Source organism: Anneissia japonica, unplaced genomic scaffold (assembly GCF_011630105.1).
Source record: "Anneissia japonica isolate Jap-2015-1 unplaced genomic scaffold, ASM1163010v1 scaffold3867_len840240_cov202, whole genome shotgun sequence".
NCBI lineage: Eukaryota > Metazoa > Echinodermata > Crinoidea > Comatulida > Comatulidae > Anneissia > Anneissia japonica.
In genome coordinates, this window is record NW_022715965.1 from 210,686 (window position 1) to 230,129 (window position 19,444).

General features: G+C 34.3%; 3 protein-coding genes across 4 annotated transcripts in view; all 3 read left to right on the forward strand.

The window, feature by feature from the left end:
• LOC117109508 (monocarboxylate transporter 13-like) overlaps nucleotides 1-1,081 on the forward strand; it is a 7,974-nt gene extending 6,893 nt beyond the window's left edge. The window contains exon 7 of the mRNA XM_033251879.1: nucleotides 933-1,081. Coding sequence (XP_033107770.1) covers nucleotides 933-1,081 — 149 coding nt within the window. The remainder of the gene's footprint in view (nucleotides 1-932) is intronic.
• On the forward strand, nucleotides 1,047-10,701 carry LOC117109494 (monocarboxylate transporter 13-like). Of its 2 annotated transcripts, XM_033251860.1 has the most exons (6): nucleotides 1,047-1,259; nucleotides 3,903-4,199; nucleotides 6,016-6,443; nucleotides 6,951-7,176; nucleotides 7,674-7,817; nucleotides 8,082-10,701. In XM_033251860.1, the coding sequence occupies exons 1-6, from the start codon at nucleotides 1,091-1,093 to the stop codon at nucleotides 8,267-8,269; spliced, it is 1,452 nt and encodes a 483-aa protein (XP_033107751.1). In that variant the 5' UTR covers nucleotides 1,047-1,090; the 3' UTR covers nucleotides 8,270-10,701. The 2 variants fall into 2 exon arrangements, with proteins under 2 accessions (XP_033107751.1, XP_033107752.1); XM_033251861.1 differs by lacking the exon at nucleotides 3,903-4,199 and having other exon boundaries at nucleotides 1,051-1,259.
• A 1,685-nt stretch (nucleotides 10,702-12,386) lies between these two features.
• LOC117109495 (bombesin receptor subtype-3-like) overlaps nucleotides 12,387-19,444 on the forward strand; it is a 30,893-nt gene continuing 23,835 nt past the window's right edge. Inside the window, exon 1 of the mRNA XM_033251863.1 lies at nucleotides 12,387-12,575. The gene's annotated coding sequence lies outside the window, so the exon portion shown is untranslated. The remainder of the gene's footprint in view (nucleotides 12,576-19,444) is intronic.

Consider the following 19,444-nt stretch of genomic DNA (forward strand, 5'->3'; position numbering starts at 1 on the left):
TCTAACACTGTATTTACCTTTCTTTGATGATTTATATATGATTTAGCAGTGTTAACGGCTACCTTGATTTATGTTATATGCACGTATTTGTTTCTAGCCGTACCTATTGTGTGTAATAGAGTGTATCTGGTGTGGTATTTGAATCTGTTCAACCATGAAGCCTCCGTGGTCTAGTGGTTATGACACTCGCCTTGACAGCGAGAGGTCGCAGGTTCGAGTCCCGCCAGAGGCATTTTATTACACAATTTCTTTATTCATTTATTTATAGGACATACATTCGTTGAGAGCTATGCTACACGATGTATTTATTAAGTCCTTTATTCAAACACTGTATTTACCTTTCTTTGATGATTTATATATGATTTAACAGTGTTAACGGCTACCTTGATTTATGTTATATAAATATATATGTATATATGTATATGTATGTATATATATGTATGTGTATATATATGTATGTGTATATATATGTATGTATGTATATATGTATGTATATATGTGTGTATGTGTGTATATATGTATGTATGTATATGTGTGTATATGTGTGTATGTATATGTATGTACATGTGTATATGTATGCATGTGTGTATGTGTGTGTATGTATATATGTATGTGTATGTATGTATATATATGTGTATGTATGTATATGTATATATGTATGTATATGTATATATATATGTATGTATGTGTATGTATGTATATGTATATATATATGTATATATATGTATATATATATATATTATAGTTATATAGTTTTGCCTACATAGGCCTATATATAGGCCCTATGTATGTATATGTATATATATATATGTATACAAATGGATAATAATACCAGTGTTGGATTCAAGTAGGGAAGTTAATTATTAACCACCACTGCAAATGGTAAGTACGTAAATTGATGCAACAATATTTTACATGGTCTGTAATTACAGGAAGAATAAGAGTGTATAGTAAGGTCAACATTTTTTTACAAGGCTTGAGGGCGTTAAGTCGTCGAACTATATGCATACCAGTTTATTGTTTACAGAAAGAGAAAGTAGCCCCATATGAGAAGTTTGGATATGAAATATTGTTGTGGTAAAAAAGTAACATGGTGTGCTGTCTGAATGGACCCATCAGTTTCATCAAGAAACACTGGTCGCTCGTAATAATATTCGCTGCAATGATTCACTGTCTGTTTTTCGGTGGTTTTATTTTCAGCTACAACTTACTTTATCTTGAGCTTAGGAAATCATTTAATTCTACTGCAACGGAGACAGGTAAGCTTTCATTGAATATAATCTTATTGTTCGATCGATTTAGACCGTTATGAATGCTCTTTAGACCTTGTATTGAAAAAAAGGATCTAAATAAATAAATAAAATTTATTCATATTAACCATGTTTTAGATTTAAACCCGTGTTAACTGTTAAATGCTAATTATTAGCCTATCATGCTTCGCACATCGATTTAGCTATATAGAGGTATCGCTCTCTATAATGAATTACTACAAAACTTTGTCCTGCCAATTCAATTCAATTCAATTTAATCTGTATTTTCGAACACGGTAAAAATACACAGTTTGAAATTGCGGTTGTTTGTTCATAGTTTAAAATATTATCATTGACAAAATCACATACACAAATGACATAATATAGAACAGCAACTATTGTACCCTTAACCTAGTACAGAACTATGGAAACATTGACAATATGCGTAACAATATCAACACTAATCGATTTTAATACAATGTGAATGGCATGTCCCTTTCCAAAGTGGCCCAGCTAGCAATATCACTTTATAAAAACGTTATAATAACGTTAGAGTTTGGTGATAAAAACGTCATTTTGTAGAACCAGATGTACGTACTTACAACCTAATTTCACAACGTCATCATAACGTTTGAAAGTTCCTACAATGCTGTGTGAATGTTATTTTGTGACATGAAACCACAACGTTCGCGAACGTTATAAGAACGTTTTGTGTTTCCTGGGGGCCTGCAAAATGCTGGTATTTTTTGTGTTTACACAGGCAAAGAACAGTTTCACTGTTCCCTGGTAAACGTTATATCTGGGTTAAACTTTTGCCATATTGGTTGTCAAAGAAAACGGTCAATAAATGGTTGATTGCGCTCCCATTTATTGCGAACAATAGCATGAAACTATAAAAAAAAATAAGGTATTTAGATATAACAATACCCAACACTAATAAATATTCTTTTGATAAAGTCTGCGATTTTGTAATATTAGTTATATACTTATAATACTTATTATAATAATATAATAATGTAAAAAATTAAAATCCAATTCGGCTTTGTTCAAACGAAGAGTAATCTTTTCATATTTCCTTAATAAAGAAACTGGTAATCTTCTTGAACTGAATCCTTGATAATAGAACCAAATGGACGTAAGTTGACAAAAAATACAACGCATTTTAAAAATAACACAAACGATTTAATGGCAGACATGTTTCGGGTTACCTTCAACCCATCATCAGTTAACAAAAAACAAAACAGAAATGAACCAAATACTCTTGTAGACTATATGTATATAGGTAATTATCATGCTGAATATTAAAGAGATAGATTCAGCATGATAATTCGGAGTTTTTCCTAAAAATAATATAATAATAGTGTAAATTTGCATAGCGCTAGTATCCATAAAAGAAGATGCTCATAGCTCTTGATATGTAGACTAGTAACTCGATCAATGACTTTGTTCGTCCCGAAGGGTCCCTTCGTATCTGTGCTACCCGGTAACACGGTACCTGCAACTCTCGTCGTTTACCACTGTACCCGCAGTACACCGGAGTATCCCCCTACGGTATCCCCCTACTCGTCTCGAATGGTGTACTGGATTTTTTATAGTGCATACGAGCCAATCCATCAGCCTATCCGAGAAAACTTGTTCTACCACCAGAACCATAGGCGAGTGTGCCGTTCGAACCAGCGCCGATATTGCTGTAGGTTGCGGCACCCCTGCCTTAACCTCTCGGCCATTTGAATCGATAGACAAATCAACAAGTGTAAAGCCCCTTTATAGTCCGCGCGCCCTTGATCGCGAAAAGCTCAAAATCTGTACGATAATGTTTTCCTTTTAAAACCATTGCAAAAGTATAAAACGATACAATTTTCTCCATAGAATTATCGGTTCTGTAATTTATCATTTATTTAATCATATTATACTGTACAAGTAAAAACTTAGAGTAGCAATTGACGTGCTTAACTATGATATCAAACCTTCTTTCAATATTAATTATTGTAATGATCTTGATGACTGGAAGTTAATAATTATTGGAAATTAAACAGGGTTTATGATTATAGGCCAAATTCTGTAGTAGACCAATGTCATAGAAAAAACAATGTTAAAAGGGAAGTTCTACACTAAATGTTGTTTAAGACTTTTAAATATATAGGCCTATGTATACAAATGTATATTATACATTTGTAGTCTTGAAGAATTATTCCACTGTTACTTTTATCCATAGTTTTGATGATTGGTTTGAAGTTTCATATGAGCATGAAATGATTGGTTCCTGTTTTCCCATCTTTATCGTTATATAAGCATATATGTTATTTAATATAATGGTGGGATGGTGGTGGTGGTGGTGGTGGCGGTGGTAGCGGCGGTGGTAGCGGTGGTGGTAGTAGTAGTAGTGGTAGTAATATAGTAGTAGTATAGTAGTAATAGTAGCAAAAGTGGTGGTAGTAGTAGTAGCAGTAGCATCAGTAGCAGTAGTGGTAGCAGCAACAACAACAATAGCAGTAGCAGGAACTGTAGTAGAAGCAGTAGCACCACAAGCATCAGTAGCAGCATTATTAGCAGTAGCATGCATTATTAGCATTAGCATCAGTAGCAGCGGAAGTGCATAGCACTATTAGTAGTAGTGACAGTGTTGTTGACTTTCTGCGATTATTTCCACAGGTGTGCCTGGTGCTATCTCAATCTCACTATTCAGTTGGTGCTCTGTTGTCGTGACATTCTTTTTCCAGAAACTTGGCCATCGAGCGACAGTATTCATTGGCGTGACGCTATGTTGTCTAGGTCTTTTAACATCATCATTTGCGCAACAAATTTCGATTTTATACATCACATACGGTGTGTTTTATGGACTTGGCCTTAGCCTTACTTATGTTACTATTATCGATTTAATAATAAGGAATTTCGACAAACGCAACGCAACAAGAGCGACTTGCTCGGCATTGACTGGCGTAAGCCTAGGTAAGCATTTCAATAGACCTATTTGCTTCTTACTTGGCATTTACTGGGATTTTAACATACCGTATTTATTCGAAATAACGCCCCAGGGCACGTATTGTTGAGGCGGGTTTTTGAGAGGGATTTTATTCGAGGGAAGCGTTCATTTTTTTGTGTGTGTAAAAAAAACGCCCCTTAAATTTACTGTAAATATGGACTGGACCGTACCACTAGGCCACGGCCCTTTAACCAAAGAACTTAAATAGCAGAAGAATGAGCTGTTCCGCGTATTTGCATTAAAATTGATGGGAACATCCGCCCTCCCGCGAATGGGGTAAAATTTGAATATTTTACTGAGTAGAGAAACTACAGGAAACAAACGAACCAGAGTGGCGCCTTTATTATTACTTTGTATGAAATTTGTGAGTACAATTGTTTTTTATTTTGTGTGAGTACTATTGTTTTTTATTTTGCTGGATCAACACTAATGAAAAATTTCATACATATTATATTTGGATCCAAATGAATTTATTTCAAAATATTTATTATTACTATTTAGCGCCGCCGCGCGGATTGGGTAAAATTGCTCTCCGTGTACTCACAATGCCTTTGGAACGGATGTTCCACTTTATTGGGAAGCTGCTCTATCTTCTGCTATTTATTATCTTTGCTTTAACTAACAAACTTAAGCTCTGTTCACACTATCACATTTTCTTTGACAAAAAAAAAACAAAAAAAAAACTGTTGTATGCCCATATATACTCATGAAGGGCCCATATATAGTCATGATGTGCCTATATATGGTCATGATGTGATGTCATCGTGACCATATTTAGGCATGTCACATGTTTTTGTCAAATAAAATCTGATAACCTGGACAGGGCTTTACGTAAGCAGGCTGTTTGGCTCAGTGGTTTCCATTCTGATTGAATGAAGTTGTGGTCAGGAGTTCAAACCACACGCGGACCAATCTCGGCCGGCCAGCATTATCTTTCCCATACAGTTAATAAAATCTATATTTTTTGCATATTGGCTGGTAAAATTTAGGGATTTAGTAGAACCGTCTGTAAATAAGTGAAAACAGTGTTTTACCTCCATCTGTTTGAATCGTTTTAAATGCACTATTTAATATTTTTTATTGGGCAGACACATATAAGCAGTAAGTCATATACTGTAGTCAGTATTAGAGTATCAGTTGGTAAAATTTAATTATATATAGGCCTATGATTGCTATAAATTTAGGCCTTTTACTTTATTCATATTGCATATGAACGAAATATTTGTAAAACTCAACATTAATACATAAAATTGTCAGAGCATTTTTAAACGTTTATATTCTTCAGAATCAGTAGTACTTAGCAGCTACTGTATGTATATCTTTACACTAATACTACTCAACCGACAAATTCAACGTATTGCTTTTTATACTATCAAAGACCATGATTTTTAATGTTAATTACCAGAGATATTGGCCTACCCTAACCCTACTGAATGCCGCAGCTTTCATATTCTTCCACAAGAAGCGACCACTACTCAGTTCGCGATTCGCGAGAGAAGTCAAGTATGCGTATTCATGTTCAATTTACATAAATGCCATTAAATAGCGCCCTCTAGAATTTCGGATTTAACTCTATGGGGAAAAAATAAGCCGTGCGCTGGCCCTATTTGATTGACCAGTTGTTTTGGCAGTGCGAGTTATGTTTTTGTTGTCACTTGAGGATATAGCCACGAAAAAAATCAAAGATATGACGTTTACTTCTAAAAGGTTTCGAAACATAGCGACATTGTTTTGCTTAACTTTTATTTAAATAATACATGTTATCATCATGCACTCTTTCAGGCCTTCTAGCTGCACCATGGATTGAGTGGCTGTATGAAAAGTACTCATGGCGTAATACGTTGAGAATAATCAGTGGCTGTTTGGCATTAGTTGGATATTCAACTGGACTAGTAATGATAGATATGAAACCAACGCATGTAAAACTATCCATCGCATGCGAAAAATACGAAAACGATAAATGCAGCGGTGGGCCTATCTGTGATAGCTCTAAAGATGGCGACAATATTGAAACGTATACACAGACACATAGCAATAAAGAAGTGTATGCGGTGGAAAAAAAGATGGACACAAAATTTGAAGTTGATTTAATAAGAAACAAATCTTGCATAGCAAAATATATTGCTGTGCTTAAAAGAAGAGATTTTACCATTTCTTTACCTGGTATCTTGCTGGCGGCGACTGCTACAATGTTTACATACATCAGCGTTGTAAGTAATACTGTATTTTTTATAAAGGTTCGCAATGTCGATAAATATAATACGCACATAATATGCCTAAGCCAAAAGCATGTTTTCAACCATTGACAAAAACTTTCCGTTTAAGTGCTATGCTCGATACGATAAATCTGATAACTGTTTTCGATCATTTATATTTTTATATGCATAATATAAACACATAGGCCTATATAATCTTAATATAAATCATAAGGCAGTATTTGTATATGATTAGTGTTAGCAGTTTTTGACAGCGGTCCAAGTTTGTAGAATAATAAATACATGGAATTCTTTTAATTTTTTTCTGACTTTTGTATACAGTAGTCGTTATATAAATTATAATATTATATGTTTTTTAAAACATATAGAAAATCAACTTCCGTTCAGGTTCTATACAAAAATGTGCAATAATATAAATACAATATAGGCCTACTTTTGTTTATTGCCTTTTAATATACTTGCAATATAACAAGACAATTTTACATGTTTCTGTTATTGTAGGGCAACTTTCTGTTTGAAGCAGGAATGGATAACGATCATATAGCTCTAGTTATAGTTTGGATGGGCATAGGTGATCTTACTGGAAGGATAATAGCTGCCGTATTTTCGGATGGATTGCCGATATCGAGGACTTTCCAATACGCTTTAAGTAACGTTGTTGCTGCAGCACCTTCAGTCGCTTTACCTTTTATATCGTCATCAAGTGGTTTAACAGCAGCATTGATTAGTAAGCGTTCTTAAATTTATGGTATATCAGTGGCGGAATCAAGGGGAAGACCCCCTAATTCTTTTCACCAATATAATAAAATAAAAAGAGAAAAAGCAAAGAAAATTATAGTCAAAAATCTGGGAGTGCCATTTCCGGCCATCTAGAAATGCCGTAATCAGAATTTTACTTACTTCAGCCCTACCCATGCTGGGTTCCGTCTGTGAAAGTTCCTCCCTGTCCCTTCTATTCCAATTCCTGGATCCGCCACAGGCATTTACAATTTCTTCTACAACATGTTGACTTACAATGCAAACATATATCAAACGCAGTATGGCTGTATGTCTTGAGCTTTGAAACAGACTTTTGTCCTTATTATACGAGATTGCCTAACTTGCGTGCTTGCATCAACGAGATAGCCTAAAAATAAGCTCAGAGATAGGCCTAAGTTAGACTTAATAAGTGGACGACATAGTTATGTTCTATATCATAACTTTTTATTAACGTCTTAATTTCAGTAATGAGTGTTCCGCGTGCAATTCTAAATGTTTTGCTACCTTCCGTTGCAATGGAAATATCCTCTGATGAGACTCGGTCTGAAGCAGTCGCTTTAATCTATATGGCGTTTGGTGCCGGGACATTTATCACACCTTATCTCACAGGTAGGCCTAACGATTGATAAAGTAGTGTAACTTGTGTGCAAGCCATTATGCAAAGCACACATTTCATACGAACAATAAAGCATAATGTATACACTATATATGTATACACTATATATATATACATTATATATATTTTTAGATATATATGGATCTGTGTATTTTTGTATATATAAAATACACAATCATCGGGATTTGATCCCAATTCTATGTCTGGTAGTGCTCGATTTATATGCTAATGAAGCTATTTTTTGCTATTTATCTTAGACACTTTGTTTGACAATACCGGATCTTACGTCATGCCCTGGTTCATCTGTACTACACTGTACCTGATTTCAGCCGTGTTCCTGTTGCTTGCCGTGTATGCAAAGAGAAAACACGAAAGGACAAGTATTCAAAAGTACGATCGAGTAGAAAAAGATGATTGCGAGATAGCTAAAACAGAGTTAAAATAATATTTGTCAAAAGTTACTCAGGATTAATTAGGGTCACAGTTTCAACAAAAAAAAGTAACTTTTTTATATTAGATAAGTAGGCCTACAAGGTATTTATTTATAAAATATTAAAAAAAGAATAGTAAAATAAACAAAAATTATACACTTGGTTTTATAAGCACAGGTAAGAAAAGGACAATAGGGAAAATATTTCAATTTACTGAAGTTAACTCAAAAACTTGGAGAAGTTATAATTTTGTATTTGTAATGCAACATGCATTATTCTGATTTTCGTGTGGAGGTACCACTAGTTTACTAGCTATGTTACTGAATTTGTGAGAAGCATCGAAAAAGAATTTGTTGAATACCGTGCATTACAGCCAAGACGCTTGATTTAGAGTTTTTGGATTTTCGTCCTTATTCAGAGGCAATGTGGAATGCGTTATAATTAATTTGTTTTTCACAAGGATGCAACGGAAGGGATGAATACTATCGACGTAGCCCCTGCTGCCCCTCCCGCCCGCTGGCGCCGCCACTGATTATAACGTTAATACGTGAATCAGAAAAACTTAGGAAGTTAGCTAATTTGCATACAACTTATTCCAATAACTAACAAACTACCAACAGAGGGCGACATTTGTCGTGATTTCAAATTACTGTAGTAAAGAAATCTGTTTCCAAGCCGACTCTTAATCTATGGAATTCACTATTTAGATATGTACTGTCCATCATGAGCAAAAAAATATTTTTAAAAATCAATTCCAGATTTGAATTGTTTAATTTGCATATTTAATTTACAATAAAAATATTGAATGATAATTTTTTTCGTCATTAACAGACAGTTAAATAATAGCTTTCCTGTATTCTTTTGAATAGTTAATCATTTTTTTAAATTTTTGATGATAATAATTTATTGAAACGACACCTTTATATCTGTGGCACACGCTCATACACGGTGCGTTCACATACAAAACAAGATAATAAGTTTTAAATAAACCATAAAAATCACAGAGTAAATTACAAAATGAAATTAAAAAAAGTTTTAAACACAGTAACAATGCCAAAACTATCAAAGTTGTAATTGTTAGGTTTTCAATTCCTTTTTTCCAATTGCTATTGAATGTCTTGTAGGTCTATTATCAGCTATTTTTTCGATCCGTTTCTGGTTTTAAAATGCAACCATGTTATTTGATGTGAAGCTAGAGGGCGTCAGCAGTTATTCAAGCGACATGAGATATTACACATGAAATTCTAGTGCAGTGTTCTATTGTCATAATCGCCGTTAAGCGAAATGTTTATAACTATAAAAAGTGTTTTTGTAGAATAACTTACAGTTCTTGGATGATGTTTAATATTTGAACGTATTGTACCATTAGTCGGGCCGACCTACTGGCACTGCTTGACAGACCCCGTGGTTTCATGCAAATAAATATTTATTTATTTACTTTCTTTTAAAGTAAGAGAAGTGAATACAATACTACTAGTCGTAATTACAAATTTGAACACTTCACAGAAATCCTATAAAAAAAAAAAATCACTATTGACATTTCTATCATAAAAAGAATAGTAATAAACATGAAGATTTTTAAAATAAGACTTTTGGTGATACGCATGTAAAAGTGAGAATAACGGGCCTTTAATAATGTAGAACAGAAAGAATGATAAAAAAAAGCTATTCAGAAAATACAACAATGTAAAATCCCAGAAAATTATATGCATTAAGAGAAACAAAAAAAAAAATAAAATAAAAAAAAAAATCAGTTGAACGAAAATGGGGACTTATTATGGATGCATTGAATTGGTCTATATACCCTATTACATTTCTTAGGCCTATTTAACGGGTCCGATCAGTGCGTTTGGATGAGAGCGCGCGTACTTAGCGAGCCGCTTTAAGCCATTCAGAAAACTGGAAACGTTGTTTACATTTTCAACGTTCATAAAATACGTTGGTGACTATTATTTAATTATAACAGTTTGCGATATCCACTTTAAAATAGAACTGCCTATCAAGCTATCTTTATTGTATTTGAGCTACAAATAGCTGTTTCCTGCCTACATCAAGTAAACTGTAAGGTATTTAAACATCGATCCTCATTTTTTCCAGGTTACCTGATTTATCATTTATCACATTTTTATCGTTTTCCGGTTGTTTTTTCTTCTGTTGCGTGTTCGTCATGATTGATGCTATCTTTAATTGATTCTATTTGATTTGTGGAATACGTCGAAACGCACAAAGTAGACATTATTTATTATTAAGTATTAGTACATGATGCAACAACCGTGACAAGAGCCGCGGGAGGAGATCGAGGGTTTTGGATAAAACCACTATAATATAATCTGATGGACACATAGACAATATGATAAAGGTTAACTTCTCAAGATGTATACAATTTGCTATTATTTACATTCTCATTTTCGGTTTGTAAATTGATACGATGTTTTATTCATCACGATTACCATCTATAATACTACTTGTTTTAGATTACTAGTTATTACGTCATCATTTTCAGTTACGTCATTTTATTAAAAATTATTGATATTTTCTACCTTATACCTTATCAAGGTAAACAGTAGGATTGAAGCGTTGATATTTTATTTTATTTTTTTTCACGAGTTACTATAATTTATTTAGCCTCTATAAACTTATCCAAGATATTAATCAATTTATTAATGGTCTTATAAAGGCTCTGCACAACATCAGCCCGAATTATATAACCGGTCAATAGACCTTCCGGAATGTCAATCAAACTTAACCACTGGAAAAACGAAAGAAACACGCGCATGTCCCAGAAACAAGTAAGTTTTCTACGCTAACGCTGTCGTTTTGTGGTACAGTGAGCAACAATTTAACAACTATTTAACAACCTGCATTCAGGTACTGCGAGTTAGTGGCATATCTACGGGGAAGGGGAACCGTGGGGAACCATTCAACCCACCACATATCACCTGTATTTGCCAGCTAACTCCTCATCTCTTAATCATCAATCCCCACTTTACCTTCACGTCACCCACCGTCAGCACCCATGTCAATACTCATGATACGTCGCTGCGCACTGCGCATCCGCACGTGTTGCACCAGCTCGTGGAATATATAAAGGTTAAAGGCAATGTCTATAGTAAACATTCATATGTTATCGGATTAAAATTTAGCAGCTGATGCTATTTAAAATGCAGGCTGTCATAAATCATTTCATAAATACGTTGGACTAGACTGTGACAGTCCTTAAATAGAGATAGTTGACATTTAGGTATACATATACGCATATATTTTTAACGAATTTGATAGGTAAAAAAGCTGAACACCTGATGATGAAAACCCCAAGCGTGATCAACAGACGATAGGCGCAGTTTACGGTAATCAGCAGGTCCTCAACACCTGCGCCGATGCCGTCTAGGCTAGATCAGGGTTCGTTTAAATTTTTAAGCGATTGACCTTCGGAGATGAAAATATAATAGAATACCTAGCTCAGTCTCCTTGGAGAATTTTGAGTCGGCTGAGAATCGTAATGAAATTGGTTTATCGATATCCAATGACAATCTAGATTACAAACACTCATTAGAATTAATATTAACAACACATGCTGGGCACAGTATCTACGCCGATCATTATACGCTACCGTCACGCTACGATATGGTCTGTTGATCATGCGTAGTCCGTAATTTCTTTTAAGCGCATGTACGATTAGTGTTCGCATCTGTACTTGTTTATCCATCTACCATTATGCTGATCTCTCCCTACTTAAAGACCCGCACCCCAACCCAAATAGAGACCACTTCCAATTAAAGACCACATTTTGGTAGTCCTAAATAAACACCTATTCTTTATCTATATTTTGATACTTTTCTATATTTAAAGACCAGAAAACCACCGTCCCAAAATTGGTCTTTAATTGGAAAGAGAACTGTATATGCCACCATTGCATTATCATCTGTTACGCATTGTGTGTACGCCCTCTAAATGGTTCCACGACATTCTTCCAATGATCAGAAGTAAATTGATAAGTTGATTAATTAGTTAATAATTGTTTATTAAATATGCCCTTGCTGTTTTGACTTTTCCAATCTGCCCTTTGGCTTTTTTTTTTTATTCATGGATACCTCTATGTGTCAATACGCAATACAGTAGTTCATGCGCAGTCTAAGATTTCACATTACACATGCGCAGTTAAATTTCCGCGTCGTGGTGTTTGTTCATGCGCATCCATCATATTGCTTTATATATTACTATAGAAATAGACCAATGTTGTCAGTTGAAGATTTCGATAACAAGTGTTTTATTTGTACAGCGAGCAGACGGTGACTGTAATTCCAATCTTCCGTATAATAGGTAAGTAAAAATATAATATTGATAACATTTTATTAAGTTTATAAAGTGTAAGGGATATTTCTTTCATTCAATTGGGCATTACATTATGTTTACTCAGCGTAATTGTTTAATATAATATCATGCCAATGTGTTATTTTAAGTGCAATTTTAGTATAGACAGATCTAAACTGTGAACAAGAGACTAGCGTAATCTAGTTGGCAAAAAGAAAAACAAAACGTTGTTTCCCTGCTTCTTGTTATGGGTCTGGTGGTTAAAGACGACCTCCCAAAGATTCTAAAATTTAGAGTATAACACCTTTGGAAAAGAGTGACGTGATGGAACCAGCACAACTTTAAGGCCATCGAAGAGTAGGAAACAATAATGGTAGTTTAGTTATTTAGTTACAATTGTAATATCTGACAAAAGAACTACTATACATTGTTTTGTTAATTATTACCATATATATATCCTGTTGGTATTACATTTCCAAATAAATCCAAGAACTTAACTGATTACGCCCTCACATTTGTGCTAAGGTTGATCAGAGAGAACTTCAGCTGGCCGCAGTAGAACGTAGGCTATGTATTTCTCTATGGTATTACGTATGTATCCCTTCATTAACCAGAGCAATGCCCAAATAGGATGAACCTACTGTAGATCTTTGACCATTTCGTCCATGTGACATTAGTGCTATACCGGTATTGTGACATCAGACACCCTGAAAAGAGTTTTGGTGGAGATGGACTTTTATTCATTGTTTGTCTGACCCCTAATAAAGAATATAATATATATTCTTTATTAAAATCTGGCAAATTTTTACTTTGTTTGTTATGTACTATATACTTTGTTTGTTATATCTATAATTTAGACGCTTGACCAATGTGAGAGCTAAAGTTTATTGAACCCTACATAATACAAACAAAATGAATAAGCAGTACCGATAGTACATACATCAATATATAGATAAAGACAACAATACAAACCTTGGGTCATGTGCACTAAAAACTTTACGGAAAAACAGCTTGGAGGTGTTTCGACAAATATGAGCAAGTTTTAAAAGGCGGTACATTGAATATAGGCCTATATAAACCGCCTTATGCGCCGCTAAGTTTTGTCTCTCTGGTTTGTTCTGTTTACTGTTCCTTGTCAGTATTGTTATAACTTCATTTTACCAATGTTAATAAAAACGTGTTGTACTAAAAACAGTACCCATAGTAATACAAAGGACACCGCATACAATGAGGAAAATAGTTACCAAACGTTACAGGTAAAATTAAATTCCTATTACTTATCTTTAAAACAAACTCTGTCTATACTTTACACTTTATTATTGGGATCAATCATATTGGTAAAACGACCCTCCAAAGCTCAGCGACTCTTAATTAAACTAACGACATGCCCCCCACCCAAAGAAAAAAAAATAAATAAATAGCCCAGGTAATTTGTAACAATTGCTTTCAACTCGGCCTAAATTATCTTTGGCCTGTAAGATCAACTCTAAAAAATGTTGTAGCCCTTCGAAAAAAAAAAAAATTAACAACTAGGAATATATATCAGGATATATGAATCAGGATTCGGACCCGGGACATTCTGCATATACAGTATAACAAATAGATAAATAATAATAATTATTATTTATCTATTTGTTTATATTGTTTACGGTGCTACGCAGCCACTTGATTTGAATATTATTTGATTTTCCAGCTGCGATCTATAAGCTTTTCTAGCTTATCCAGAGCTCCACTATGTGTGAACGTTTCATTCAGTTGTATGAGGGAAAGTGCCTGCACGATATCCTATAGGTCTCAGTGGTTTATTAGGCATGATACTCGCCTTGACATCGAGAGGTTGCAGGTTCGAATCCCGTTAAAACGGAGCAGGTTTCTTTATAAATGTGGACGGGGTCAATAAATTCAATGCAGACCAGAATATTTAAGCACCAAGGCGCCACCATGGCTGAAATGAGTGTAAACCTTTTTAAAATAATGACACAGACGTTCGTAAACCCCGAAAGTTGAATAGTGGAACAGGCAATTAGTATAATTGTTTTCTTTGTGATAGTATACAGTGATTGAATACTAACGTAGCTTATGTACCGTAGAGAAGCGGATCGTTTTAGGGTATTCGTAAATTATACCCTTAAATGTTTAAAATTGATCACCCGTTCATCGAGAATAAGTTGAACAAAGGTTAAAACGATTGTGACGTGCACTGATTTCCATTGCTTTGGAATAATTTTTTTTCTAAAATTTATAATAGTACATTGTATAATTGTGACGCCAAGAGCATTAGAGCCTGTTCCATTCCTAAGGTGCATGAATACATACTACGGAAACATTTTTAGATAGTGAATTTGAATGAACTCAAACAATCAGAACAGTTAAAATACCTTCAGGAGATCTACTGTGCTCATAAACTCTGTCCGTATACTGTGTATTTGAACTTATCATCAGACCATTAAGAAAAATCCGAAAAAAAATTTAACGAAGTTAAAAAGCTGAACAAAAGTTGTACAAGGTAATAAAATAGTTTGTGACTTTTTAAAGTGTTTTTTAAAAGTAGGCTTACATTGTATTGAGTTACCCTGACAACAAACTTATTAGCCTGCATGCTCCATGGATAAAGAGAGTTAAGAGTTTCCATTGTGTGTATTTTATTGTGAAATAATAGTCCTTGATGGTTTTTGAAGAGGTAACAAATTGACTTGAATTGAATCTTCCTTTTTGAATAAGCAGTAGTTTGTCAGTTTTATTTAGGAAGGATAAGTATAGAAGTATGATAGAATCAAATTGTTTAAAGCTCGTTGTACAAAGGGCAAACTAAAAGACAATGAAACTCACCTTCTATTATATTATAAGAACAAAGTTTACGTCATAATCTTTCATCTCTTAATGTAAATTCTGTTCATGAATCGTCTCACAATAGGGGAAAATCAAAACAACAAAGTTTATCTAAGATTAAAATATCGAAGAAAATGAAACTATTACATTATATTTACCTTGAATCTTCGAGACTTAGAGATCAAAGCTCATTTGTCCCTCAATCATTATCGAATCTTCTTAAGGTGGTGGCCAGACCAGACTTTCTCTAAGCCCGCTTTAAAATGATTTACCAAACTCTGATTTACCACATTACTAGGAAGGGAGTTCCAATTGTCAGTAACTCGAACAACGAATGCCTTTTTCCTAACATTAAGTTTAAATTTCTGTTTATACAACTTATATACATGGCCTCTGGTTATAGAATAATCTGATCTTGTAAACAAGCGCTCAGGGTCCAAAAGATCAATACTTCACAATAATTTATCGCAATATTACTTACACAAAAGTGAAATTCAAAAAGAGGAGAAAAGCAAAAACCTCTTGATTGACTTTAAAAGTACTGTACATGCAAAAAGACTAAATTAATGACCGTTTTAAGTTTATCTTATTTGTTTTTCATAGTTCGAATTTTTAATACGTTTCAAGCCAATCAGTAGATAATAAATCATTATTTTTATGAATGTTAGTTAGCACGAAATATATAAGCGGGCATAATTATGACTGAAAAAGGATAATTTTAAAGACTTTTTATGATGAGTATTTCAGTGGCAGATTCAAGGGGCCCAGCCGGCCCACCATCACTATTTTTTTTTCGAAATTTAAAAGTGGAGAAAAATTAAAATTATATTCAAATTCAGTCTGAGAATGCCATTTCCGTCCAACTGGTGCCATAATCATAAATTTCCTTACCTCAGCCCCTACTATGGTGGGGGTGAGGTGGTAGTCCAGCTACACTCTCCATCTGTAAAAGTCCCTCTCTGGGCCCAGCTCCATTTCAAATTACTGGATCCGCCACTGGATATTTTAAAAATTTCGTATGGAAATAAATGTTAATTGCATTGCTTAAAATTAATTAAAAGGCTATATGCGCCAGAGCTTCCGGGGTTTCGCCCCCTAGTCCCCAACCATTGCTTGGGCCTACGGCCCAAGGTTTTATATTTCATCTCGTCCCCCCCCCCCCACTTTCAGCCACGGATCGACGCCCTTGATATCAACACTATTACCGACCCACAATGCTAGAGGGCAAATAGGTCGTTACATAAATGAGAAAACATTAAAAGAATGCTAAGTCAACATCGATATAAAAATCATAATACGGGAATACTATTTTACTGTAATAAGATATTATAAATGGCCATATGTTTCCCAAAACAGAATTTGAAAATGACCCTTCTACACCAAAACGAATCGGGATTTTGGAAATTGAATCCGATTGACGTCAACTAAATTCCACTCTCTATTGTACTTGCGGGTATGCACTAGTTCTCAGCGCAATACATTAAACAGAGATCAGTACGGTATGTGCTGTGTCTTAGGCATTTGAAACGAAACAGAAATACAAAATCTCAGATAGTTTTAACCAGGGATCAGTGAAATTACACGTAATTTCACTGTTCCCTGGTTTTAACTAAATCATGATAAATGTGCTGTTACGCGCACATACAAAAGAAAGTGAAAATCTTGTCTCCAACTAGTGAAGTAATCATCATTTAGGCCTACAAAGCAGAAGGCCCATTCGAATCCCGGCTGGGGAGCCTAATAATAGTACTTAGACTACGTAAATTTGTAACATTCTTGATGATGGTACTTCTATTTGAAAAACAGTATGGGGCCTTGTGTATAACAGCAAACATGTTATGTACACCATTTTAAAAGTGCTCCGCATGGTAGCTCAAATTCCCTTAGAGTTAATAATGCGCTATGTAATCTACTAGGATTACGCGGGAGCATAGCGCTGCAAGCATGGCGTTTGCGACTAACATGGATTTTGGAGGAATTTGATACATAAGCTTTTTTTAGTAGAATTCATGCTAGTTCCAACTCTCGCTAACTAATGTTACTAGTGGTTCTTCTTCTACCTAATCTTCATCGAAGATGGTTCAGGATGATTTATTGATTGTAAGAAACTGCAGTTATATAGACCGACATTATAAACAGTTTCTGAATGAATGAATATTAACGAATTAATAAAATGAATGAATGAATAAATAAATAAATGGATGACTGAATGAACGAACAAACGGAGGAACAACCATGTATTGTGGTAAAGCTATTATGTATACTGTAGGTCCTATATACATTTTGAAGAAAAATAATGAAATCAGTTTCCCCGTCCGGGATTCAAACCCGAGCCTTCTGTTGCCTATGTAGACGCCTTAACCAACTGGGCAGTTAAGGTTTTGTCAATACAGTAATAGTAGCAACTGATTTCGCACTAACATAGCTAGATACGATATATATATATATAATATATATATGTTATATAGGGTTTATGTCCTAGGACTGGTTTCATATGCATTATTGAAAAGCACAGTTAAAACTACGGGAGTTGTCGAAGCAACTCTAACTTCAGTTCTTAAGCACATTATTTATTATTGTCTGACCTAACCTTTGCACAATCATAGTTTAGCTAACTTCAACTATACTGTATAGGGATTACTACACCAAGAAGCAAACAACCGAGAAAGTTTATATACTAATCTTAGCTTTTTTCGATTAGAATTAACAAGAAATAACAACGTTAACACATTCATTTCACGCACACGTCACTTGAATAACGCCTGGCGAAGCATGTCCCATTGTTGGTGTAATGTTGTCCATCTCCGTATTTTACCAATCAACCTAATTAAGTAAAACGATTCTGTAAGTATAATTATGGACGTAAAAGTGTGAAACACAATCTAATCTTGGTTGTATAGTATCTGGATGATATGCATAACACTTATAATGTTACATATAAGAACTGTTGAGATAACGCAAACTTTAATAATGGATTATTCTATTAATAAAGAATGGTTTAGTTTTACAGTTTTGTTATTGGAGATTTTGAATATTATTCGATCCGTGTCCCGTTGTTAGTAGCAACAACATATTAATAGGCATAGTAGTATTAGTAGTAGTAGTAGCAGCAGCAGCAGCAGTAGCAGTAGTAGCAGCAGCAGCAATAGTAGTAGTAGTAGCAGTAGCAGCAGATAGTAGTAGTAGTAGTAGTATTAGCAGCAGTAGCAACTATCTGCAGTAGTAGTAGTATTACCAACAGCAGCAGCAGAAGCAGCAGTAGCAGTTACTAGCAGTAGCAGTAGCAGTAGTAGTAATAGTAGCAGTAGTAGTAGTAGTAGTAGTAGTAGTAGTAGTAGCAGCAGCAGTAGCAATACTAATAAGTAGTAGTGTTGTAGAAGCAGCAGCAGTAGTAGTAGGCCTAGAGTGTTTTCGCGAACATCTGCTTAGACTTCCGTCGTTGAAACTACCAGGTAGATTATTATATTGTTTGCAAGAATACAAAACTACTTAACGATCATGACAGTTCACAGATAACAATAATAAATACAGCCAATATAGACATAAACAGTGATATCTCTTTAAAGATTCATTTGTAATATCATTCCTAAATTCACAATGAAATTGATATATAAAATTCACTTTTTTATATTACCAAATAATTATAGTAAACAGCAGTAAAATTAAAGCACCGTTTGACTATCATTGCGAGAACAAAGTTGTAATATAAAACACAAAACTGTTTCGTTTGTACTGTTTATTTTGTTGCTATCTTATATATCCATTTTAGTGGCATAGATAGTAAATGTATATCGAATCACGTTTTAGTTATATTCTTTAAAGCAGGCGCATCCAATCAAAATAGTCAGATTCGGTCCATGGTGACAGTATGATTTAATTACCGTCTGATTGTATTAACTTCAACGTTGTACTCACTGACATGGTTGCTTGTCATAACGCGTAACAAAATCCTTTTCCTTGTTGAAATGCTACCGTCATATTCGCTGGTTTCTTTTAACCACGCTCTCTTTTTTTTTATAAAGTGTTGAGAATTATGAAATGGCAATGTG